At 32.1% G+C, this 11,047-nt stretch overlaps 1 protein-coding gene across 2 annotated transcripts; it reads left to right on the forward strand.

Annotated features, from left to right (window-relative positions):
* The first annotated feature begins 437 nt into the window (after nt 1–437).
* Nucleotides 438–9,193, forward strand: LOC128991035 (copper transport protein ATOX1-like). Of its 2 annotated transcripts, none has more exons than XM_054413746.1 (4): nt 438–497; nt 1,071–1,164; nt 5,245–5,320; nt 7,494–9,193. In XM_054413746.1, the coding sequence occupies exons 2-4, from the start codon at nt 1,153–1,155 to the stop codon at nt 7,628–7,630; spliced, it is 225 nt and encodes a 74-aa protein (XP_054269721.1). In that variant the 5' UTR covers nt 438–497; nt 1,071–1,152; the 3' UTR covers nt 7,631–9,193. The 2 variants fall into 2 exon arrangements, with proteins under 2 accessions (XP_054269721.1, XP_054269722.1); XM_054413747.1 differs by having other exon boundaries at nt 463–548.
* Nucleotides 9,194–11,047: the final 1,854 nt, after the last annotated feature.

An 11,047-nucleotide genomic window follows, 5' to 3' on the forward strand; every position in this document is an offset into this window, starting at 1 on the left:
GCCTGGAGTTAAAGGCGGCCGTGCTTGAGTGGTGCTGGGGCTATAGAATCGAATACAGTTTATAGTATTCTCTATACCCTGGTAATGTTGAGTAACCACTAAGCACACAAGTTGAAAACCCCATGTTTTTGTATTTACATATGTAATGCAGGCATTAAACCATTACAAATAGATTTTAATTATTTTTAGTACATTGCTTGATAGTTATATGACCTTAACTAAATTTCTCATCGCATAGCAAACGTCCTGATGGTTTAATTGTTTTTCTCAATTATATTATTGATGTAGGTAATTAAACGCAAAATCCATAGATTTCTAAAGTACATATCAAGAGATTAGTGATAGCTCCTATAATCAATACGTCTAATCTACTTTTGGGAGATTGGTTTGTGAACTCATCTCTATGGCGAAGAGTTGTTCGGTTCCACGAATTAGCAGACAGTTTTGTGTTTTTGTGTTGATCTGTCATTCCACCTCCACGACCACGACATTGTTAGGCAAGTATAGAAATTCACTGTCACAAATATCCTATATTAAATTCATTATTGGTAAGGGTAATAAAAAAACATGTTTTTGTAAAATTTTGTGATGCAATTCAAAATAAAAGCGACAGCTTAATAACCCTTTCTAGTTATCAAATTCATATGTAGCCAATAGACCCTAGGAATCATTGAACTCAATTAGCCTAACATATTGTATAAAATAACAATGAATATAATTTGTATTAAACATACCACCCCCCCCCACACACACACCCCAATTAAGGTACAGTTTCTTAACTGGGCTATGCTAATATCATAGATAAAACATACTCCAATCGATTCAATTAGTAAACCTTCATGCGATTTTTTCACCATCAGCAAGTTTGGTTGGTTAGGTTAGGTTAAGATAGTTTAATTTGATAATAAATATATTTCAAAATATCGATTATTAATCAGTATTTTCAATTCGATAGTTTCAATCGATATTAGCATAGCCCAGTTAAGAAACTGTACCCCCCCAATTGTGCATATTTGTTTAACCTATCCAAGACAATTAATATTTAGTTTACATTTTTTCTGTCTTTTCAGGAAACCCATATTTAAACAGGGTATACTCAGAAAATATTTTGGAACAATCCGAACAACAGACTAAACCGAAACATCAAGCACTATGGCTGCTAAGGTTAGTGTCAATGCTACAACATATTTGGCATGTTTAACGTTTAGATATGTTTACACTGTACAACTCGTTTTACAATTTTTTCAAACAAATAAATATAACTTTTATTTTTAAACTTGTTTTAATCCAAACACAAATTTTTCAAGTATAAATTTTCCTTGATATTTCCAACGCAGGACGAGAAAGCAGCAACCTGTTGTAAAAGACAATTTTTGGTCATAAAACACGCTTGTTGCACCTCTTCTTGCTTGATTAATATTTTTTATTGTAGCCTATTCTTAATCATTTTCATATCTAGCCTAGTTACCAATTAATTAACTTAGGTACCTATATTGTAACTGGTTGTACAAAAAAAGTTAATAAAACTAGTTGTATAGTGAAAACGTGGCTTTTGAGTAGCCTACAATGTCGATTAATTTTTTGTCACCATGCTGTTATCATACTCAAGAATAATTTGTCTTAGGTAGGTCTATAAAATAGTATCCTAGTTGCAGGAAACTCCCTCTTGACCCCCATCTTGGCTCCGTTATTTTTGGACTCCCAACTGAGTCTACACAGAAGGTCTATAGTCCTCGCCACCCTAAGTTGAGGCAGCCCAAGGCCGCTTGCCGTATATCTTGTGCGGCCTTGGGCTGCCTCAATTTAGGACTATTATAGGTGGGAACTCAATATACCCACCAATAGCATATACTCAATATGTTAAATTTAAAATGGTCATTTGTTAGGTGACTTTGACAAACTGGTACAAAAGAGCCAAGTTAAAATAATGGTGGTTGTCTATTCAGCAATCAATCCATGTTAAAGACTCTGATTTATCTTTTAGTATAAATTTGTTCCTCATTTCTGTGCTTAAGGCCTAAATACATATATTATTCTTGAACGATAATCTCATTTAGTAATATAATTAAAACTAAATGCTTACCTACCATGTGTTCTTTTAAAGCCGGTTCCAGACATGCTCCATTTGCAAAGCACGAAATATTTTACGTTCGACGATCTAGTTGTCTTGCAATTCGCCGATTAACGAGTAGGTGTCTACACACATGCGTTGTTTTACGAGCAACTGTTCGTTTTGGGAATAGCAAATATATTTGTTCACTTTGATGTGTGCAAAAACACCGATAATGAACAGGAAAACACAAGCTCGAGCATTTGCTACTTGCCAAATAGACCAACACATATCCACACTACTCGCGATTTGGCGAGTCGCTGCTCGGTGCTTGGCGAATGGTGCATGTCTGGAGCCGGGTTTAGATATAATTCATGTTTTAACTTCTGAGGGTTCAACCAAGGGTCCCCTTTTAACACCTAAAATATGAACTATGAGTACAAATAACTCAATTCCACTCTACTACTAACAAGTCTGAATTAACTTATTAAATTGAAAAACATGCGCACATCTATATATTTAATACACAGTTGTAACACTGTTTTCTCAGTAATTACTGGACCGATCCACAAGATCTATGTGTCAAATTAAAGGGGATAATGCATAGATTTGCCGAACTTCATTAGAATTCAAGTTTTTTTAAGGGTTAAGACCTACAGCCCTTCAAAGGTTGAGTCAATACAATTCTTATTGAAGAATATAATACACAGTTAATAAATTATTCGTCAGCTGTTTAATGTTTGTCAGACATTTGTTATTATTTTCATAACCTCACTTTCAGTATGTCATTATTAATCTAGGAGTTCCTGTTTATAAACACACGATTTTGATCAAGGAAAAGTGTATGTGTTAACTTTTAATACCACAATGTATTATTTATAAATGTATTTGAACATTATTTGTATGTTTTGGTGTAAATTTTGTATTTTTGCAATGTTTTAGTTTTCCTGCGAAGTGATCTGAAGGAAAGTGGTAATTGAGTTTAAGTTTGAGTATGGAATGTGAAATAATACCCATAGTAGGGGACGGAAACTTATTGTTTTGATCAATATAATTTATTCTCTATAGCCACCAGAATAATCATAGGGAAATCCGCTTGCAATTTGTACAGATATAATTGCTAATGAGTGGGAAACATACAAACATTTGATCTTAAGTGATTGATCTTACTCAAGATCAATGTTTGACGTTCAGCTTTACCTTTTTGAGATGGGGAGTACGCTGGGATACATGGAACTACAATTTATCAGTGAACTATAGCCTAAATATTTTTTTTTCGAGTACACAGGGAAGTTGCTTGAGAAACTGTGACACTTACGATTTCGGTTCTGGCGAAGAAGTATGTGACTTGATGTTAATGGCAATGTTGACTCGGGTCATTACAGCGTTATATAAAACTTGATCATTAACCCCAGGGTGTGAAATGTACAGAAAGAAAAAGAAAAGGTAATCCTTAACCGGGCGTAAAGTGACATATAGAACGAAAAAACACGTAGAGAACCATCAAACTAAAAAAGTAAAGAGCAGTGATGTTGTTTGTTAATAAGTCCCTAAAAAAACACCAACTCTTTTGAATTGGGGTCGTTAAATTGGATTTGTCACTACTGCAAATCTGTGAATTTTGAGTCAGAACAGACTAACAGGGACACAAATATATTCTCCTTATGTTGTCACAAGAGGAAGGTAAAATGAGCTCCTTATCAACATTTTGAGTTTATGAAAAATCTTTCAATGGGGCTACAGCGACTTTAAATAAAGTATTAAGGGTCAAAAGAAACAACAAAAAAACTTTTTGAATAATATAATATCATTCAACTCTGTATTTGAAATGGCGAGTTCTAAGTCTCACTTGCATCAACATCTTTCTGGTAGAGGTAGTCTTTATAATCTTAAGATCTGGGACTCCTTTTACCATCGGATTGGAACGTCAATACCCTCTATATTGAACCAAAGTATGTCCAACTTTAAATATACGACGTAAACACAGATCTTTTACTCACAGAATGAATCAAAGATTCGTGAAATGCGACCAACTGCTGATGCGTGATTTACATGTAAGTGACTATCTTTATTCCATACAACAAATGTAATGAACAAAAAAACAACGAATATAGGAATCGAATCTACATGAATAAATTATCTCCATATTATAAGTTGCTGCTTATTGAGGTTCCGGTCCAAGTTCTTGCAGTGACTAATACTTCAAAGGAAGGAAGGTGAGAAGATTTTCTTACTGCTGATAGCCTTTTTCGAATTTATCGTGAAAAATACTGTATTTTCTATAGTTTTGGCCGTTTATGAGGAACCAAACAAATTGTTAAAAACTCTACTATCTCATCATTTCAGTAAACTATGATATCATTATTTTAATAGAAGTTAAATTGATATCATGAAACAATTGACCGCAAATTAATATTTTTGGGATAAATTTACATTGACCAAAGAATACTCTCAAAGTATAGTGCAGTGTAATAAGGTTTCCCGAGCAAAGCTCGGTCCCCAGGTACTAAAACATTTATTTGGTTAAACTAATACGTCGGTTTGTTTAACATAAAATAGTTTATACAGGCCAACTACCAGTTCTGTTTCATGTAAAAAATTAAGCAGCCCCTAAATAAAATACAAAAATATACAGCATTTGTTAATTATTATGTCTTTTATTGCTGACAATATTCCCGTGGCGGAGCACGGGCGGTTAACTAGTTCAATGAAATAATTCAGAAACTTTGTAGTAATCCTATTATCAGGGTAGAGTAGGAAAACGATGGAGCTACATTTGGATGAACCTTTCAAAACCTAATTCAAAATGGGAAAACGACAGAAATGGCATGCATTCACCATATTGCCCAAGCCCAAGTGTATAGCAATACCATTACAAGAACCCACTTCCTCAGCAAGAACAAAATGGAAAGGTACATAAGTTAACAGGTGATTTTTCCAAACACTTCAAAAGAGCAAAATCTATTAAAGTGAAGTTATTTAAGAAACTTTTGCATGTTTCCTCTCAGTCTAAAAGGTCTTGTTTCTAAAAATAATTACCTAGCCTATATAAATTATAGGCCTACTTTGTTAGACAAAGTTACAAAACAAAAGATGGCCAATTTTGAACTATTACATTTACTAGAATGAAACAATATGAAAGTTAGCAATAATTCACATGGTTTTACTTTACCTTGATAATTTTACTTTTTCAGACCCACCTGTACAAAGTAGAGATGACCTGTGAAGGATGCTCCGGAGCCGTGGAAAGAGTTCTAAACAAATTGAAAGGTAAGCTTGCAAACCTCTTTAATTTCAAACTTTCAAACTAGTAAATTATGTATTGACACATTTAATTCAGTGTATAAAATAAGGTAGGACAATAAAAGTCAACCTTTGATGTAATAGACAAGTTGTTCTTGAGGTGATCTCTGCTCTTTCTTAAAAAAAAAAAAAATGACTCAGGCCACATACTTTTGGTATCATATAAGTTAACAGAAAATTTTTTAGTTGTTTAAATTTAAAAAAAAGTTAAAATGGGTGAACCTCTAGTTTTAAATTTGGATTTTTATTAAGTAAAAGTTGTATTAGAATAAAATTTGTATTCTAGTAAGCTTAATATGAAATGTACACTGTCAAATGAATCTAATTCATTGGCAAAAAAATGTATTGATAAATGAGATGATAGAATATATGTACATTCATTCAAAACTCAATTGTTTGTGTTTGCATACCTTTACAAGTTCAACATGGGCTCACTAATTAGTAGGGGAAGCAGATCGATCCTTTATTTGAATGTAAATTATTAATCTCATTTAAATGAAATATTGCCTCAAATTTTATTTAATTCCTTAAACTCTATTGTATAACATTTTATTTTCCTACGTCTATTTATATATTATTTACCAGATATTTTTTTGCATAAATAAAGGTTAAGAAATAAAATGAAAATGTTTTGTTAAGTTTTTGGTATAAAGTACTTCTCCTATCAGCAATGTAACAGAGTGCACCACTTATCTAAGTGCTTGTCATTTCAGTAAAGGCTATTGACCTCAGAGGAGGATAAATATATTTTACTAGCTGTAACCCGCGGGCTTTGCCCCGTTTAACTTCTTAATTTTCAAGATTATCTCGTTCGCATGGCTCAATCACGTCCTGGTTGAAGTTTGTTCGCTACGCTCACTCACCTTTAGGTTGGAGCTCGTTCGCTACGCTAACTCGCCTCCAGGTTGAAGTTCGTTCGCTACGCTCACTCACCTTTTGGTTGCAAATTAGCTGTTGTCATAAATGTAAAAGAAATAATAGTGCTGCACCCTGTTGGTAATCCTTGTAACTTTAATGCTATTGAACATCATAGAACAGAACCAACTTGTTTAATTGAAACAGCTGTTAAGATTCAATAATTCCATTTCTCATAAGGTTAACATGGGAAACTCCAGAGCCACTGGGGCGGAGCCCGAAAGGATTTTTGAAATAAGAATATGCCTATATGTTAATCGGGAATGTGAGCTATCATCATGCCAAATTTCAGCCCAATCCGACCAGTATTTTTCGAGTTTACTTTTCCCATACACACATACAGCAACCACCTCTTTTTTATAATAGTATAGATTGACACAACAGCTTACTTTTATGTTCTGATGTTTGTTTAACAATAATCCTAGATTTAAGTTATAATTTATTCAAAAGTTTGAAACACTAAAAACAAGTACTTTGTTATATGCTGTTGAGTTGTTAAATTTAATTAGTACTCATAAATTATGTTTACCAAGCTTGAGCAGATAAAACACCCATTCCTTTCAGAAAAAATTGTCTTATCACAGTGACCTTTTGTTGTAAAGAATTATCTATAGGCTTGTATGTTTTATTCAAAATATGGAAGATTCCTAACCATGTCCATGAACTTGTTGCTCAATAAATTATAAGAGTGTGTATCATTGACTATATTATGTACTATTTATTTTTATTTTGACTTGTCGCTTAATGTTTGAAAAAAATTACTCTTCTATTGTTGCTGCTAATTTTGGTAGATAAATAAATAAATTAGTTGTCTTCTGTTTATTCATTTTTTGGAACCCAAGCCAAATCCATGACTTAAAACAAGTCTTCCCTTATTTTAGGGGCCAGCTGGGTTCCTGTTACATTTTTCATTCAGGACTGCAATTTAAAACAGTTTTGTTAAAATCTGTTTCTCGTAGTAAAGATTGTGTAGATTAGAATGGATAACAGCAATGCTCCCAACAACACTGAGAGTAACACCAGTACCTAGTTGGATTTAATTCATCCAGTGACTATCGGTTATCGAGATGACTGTACAAAATGACAAAAGCGACTGTCGTGGAAAATGTCCTTGTCCCCATCCCGCTCTCCATTCTAAGTGACACAATCTATACTATTCCTCCTGGGTACTTTTACTGCCCCTTAAATTTATAGTGCCAATGGTGATCTCTTTTTTCTCTCTTAGGCAAAGGAGTAGAAGACATAAACATAGATTTGAAAGGCCAACAAGTATCCGTAACAGCTACAATGGATTCTGAAGAATTGCTGACGATCATCAAAAAGACTGGCAAAACCACTACTTACATCGGAGAGAAAAGTTAGAAAGGACGTCTTACTGGAGGCTTTGCATGAATGGCTTAGAGTTGTGATTCCACCTTTACATAATACGAGAGCTTTATAATTTTCATAGTTAGAATTTATACATTTACTGATAAGTGTAGATTAGTTTGGTAAGTAATTTTAATAGATTTTTTACCGAATTTTACTGTGATGGCGATTTATTCAAGGTGTTTGGTTTTCTTCCAAAATGTCGCTTGTTATTTATACAAATTTTAAAATTAGTTCTCACTTAGAATATTTGAATGTTTCAACGTTTTATTACCAGCTATAAACTTAAGAAAATGTAGGTTTATTTTAAAAGGGTTATTAAACTCTAGTTTAGTGTCCTTAAAATTTTTCATTACAATGCTTCCAACCTTTTTCTGTAGGCAAGGTTTATTAAGTGTGCATAGCAGGGTTTATAACTGAATTATTTTGCCAATGTTTGTTGTTGTAGAGAAAATGGCTTGTTAATCTTTATTTATTTTACTGGGTTTGTAAGTTATTTTTTGTTGTTGTTAATCCTTATGGGTCATCGTTTTTATAGGTAAGCTAACATTTATATAAGCTAATCGTTAATTATAATGAAATCTTGCGAAAATAGCCTGTATTTAAAACATTTTTTTTGTTAATCCTTGTTAAATTTGCCGCTTAATTAAAAAACCTATCCTGTATTAATATAAGAAGTTAGAGGTACCTTCTTGATTTTGAAATAGGCTGAATAGATAAAACTGATGACTCGTATGAAACAATATATTTCCTTATAATGTTCATTTAATAGCATATTCCATTTGTTTAAAGCAATGCTTATGTGAAAGAACAATTTGACCTCTTTATGAGTCAAAACTGTTGTTCATGTACCCTTAAAATGTGATTTAATGCGTAAGGTTAATCTTACAATGTTACTGATAAGAGCATAACAAAATATAATTACGATATTAACAATTTCTTAAACCACTGTTAGGGCCATCGAGTACATATTTATTTCCATGATTTTTTGACATTTTAGAATGGGAAATATTCCACTTAGATTTTCATACAAAGTTACAACATAATATTCAAGCAGCTATAAGAATTACCTACGACTGCTGAAATTATTTACATAATATTTTGGATGATTGTTAACAACACAAACATTTATCTAATCTTAAGCTGGTGTTGGAAGGATTGTATTTTTTTTTAATGCTTTATATGATATTTATGGTGTGCTAAGTTTTTTTTGTTCCTAAAAATGCCCTCTTTAAGCCAATGTATCTGTCCATAGTTTTAAATATATTTTATTAGGAAATGTAGCGTTAACACAGGAATATTGGTTAATGGTTATAAATGTTTATGATGTTAGTTTAATTTGTGTAAGTTTCCATTATTATACTTGCATGGTAAACAAGTTAATTGCTGTACTGGAAGGTTTCATGTTCTAGGGTTTTATTGTGAACTGTTCTAGTATTCTACCTCCTAACAGCAGTTTAGCGCTCAAAAGTTAGAGTTGTGGCTATTAGGTAATAATAAAGACTGTACTCATTGTTTCAATTAATTGTGATAAATAATAAACAATTTTCCTAATTATTCTGGTGTTTTATTTAACATTGTACACATATTTTTTACAAGCGAGACTTGACTAAGTGAGGATAATATCTATTTATTAATAGGCAAGCATGTTTCTTTAAAAACTTTTTTCTCAGCTCCTGTGCATCGCAGGGAAAATCTACGCATACTGTTAGAAAGATATTTTCCTGTAGAAGTGCAGAATCCCTTTAAAAATTAAAATAGGCTCAAATATAAGCACAAAAAATTTATTTGAAATTTAAAAAAAAATTAACATGGGCTTTATGGGTTGCCATGCTGGTGACGAAATAACAACGAAATATAAACAGAAAATCAAAACAAATGGAAGAAATTACAATTACATGTTTTATTTACAGTGTGTGGTGCAAATAGAGAAGTCTGTACCTTTACATTCCATCCCCAAGTTAAAGTTGTCACCAGTTTTTTTTTTTGTTTTAATTCGTCGCTGATCTAAATGACTAATTTCTGTTGAATACATGATGTTTTTTACCAAGTCAAACTTATGGAATGGCTTATTTTGAGCAATAGCAACTGTTATGATCCATCTACTTTGTCAACTTTGAGTATCCAATAGTCAATACGTGTACATTACATGTTTGTTTTTGGTCGAGTTTTCGACCACTGGACGATCACTAGTATTTTTTAATGAACACTTAGCTAATGTTTTGAACAGGTTTGAACTATAAGAAAAAACAACATTGCTGAGGAAATAATTTAATTGAGGTTAAAAACTGACATCATTTTCAATGGAGGAACAATATTGAACTAAGTTATTGATCACAAACATGGAACCAGATTGGCACCAATACTACCTTTAACTAAGACTACACTAACTAAAATTAAATAAGAACTGTTTATTCAAATGCATAGCTTGACTAAAAAAAATAAAAAAACAAGGGTAAATAAAACCCAAATAAAATTAATAATTTGTAACCACTTGTTTGGGATCAAGGGCAATGTTTGGCAAAGATATTATTTAACCATTTACAGTTAAATTGAAAGTCCACGGGTTGACTGGTATAACTAGGAGTGGGCCAATCCTAAATTCCTTAAAACCTTTTTATACCAGTAATTTTGAGGGATTGTCAATTCCTAATACTTTATGGTGTCTTTTTTCTGGGGAAATTGTTCCAGAGAGTTCTACAAAGACGATTGTCAATGTCAAGAGACTTTTGTAGTTATTTTAAACCACTTGGTTTTCAATGTTTTCATTAAATTTTTTCTTGAATAAGAATCACAGCATTTTTGTATCGGAAAAGAAACTGAACTATTTTAGAACACTACATATTTTCCATAACTTATAGAATAAGTATTTACCCTGTAAAGTGGAAATTACTGGTTCTAGTCTCATATTTTTAAGAGGATTGCTATTTATTTGTGAATTGTAATTGTAGCTATCAGGTACTTGAATGGTTCATAAAACGGTGTAATTCCTTAACACTTTATCTTAGATACATCTCAAAACCAGGAATTGAAATTAATAAAATAGCATTTTCTATATTAATTTTGTAAACCGAACCAAATGAATTTTGAATTAGCATCCAGTGAACACAAATATATTGTTTTTTACATTCCTGCCAGCCTGTGAATGCAATGGTAATTTAATAATTATCCATGTATACATTGATAAATGTACAAAAATATAATAGGATAAATCTCTAGATAAAACCGTTTTGGTGGTAAGAAAGGGGATTTATTCAAAATATTTACTAACAATTATTGTTTGTGTGCACCATAATATTATTATTTCTACAGTCTAACTAAAAGATATTCAGTTCTGTGCTATGTTAATGCAATTTATTTTGTAGAGTAGGATTCCTCTACTAAGGTTAACAAAATCATGTTTAAACATGA

The sequence above is a fragment of the Macrosteles quadrilineatus genome, unplaced genomic scaffold (genome assembly GCF_028750875.1).
Source record: "Macrosteles quadrilineatus isolate MER2022 unplaced genomic scaffold, UCM_ALF_1.0 Scaffold_3__2_contigs__length_128488019, whole genome shotgun sequence".
NCBI classification, from domain to species: domain Eukaryota; kingdom Metazoa; phylum Arthropoda; class Insecta; order Hemiptera; family Cicadellidae; genus Macrosteles; species Macrosteles quadrilineatus.

Excerpts from the sequence above, each read along its gene's own strand:
- LOC128991035 (XM_054413746.1), top strand. Across the intron at positions 5,321-7,493 it reads AGTTCTAAACAAATTGAAAG|GCAAAGGAGTAGAAGACATA; the intron begins GTAAGCTTGCAA and ends TTTCTCTCTTAG.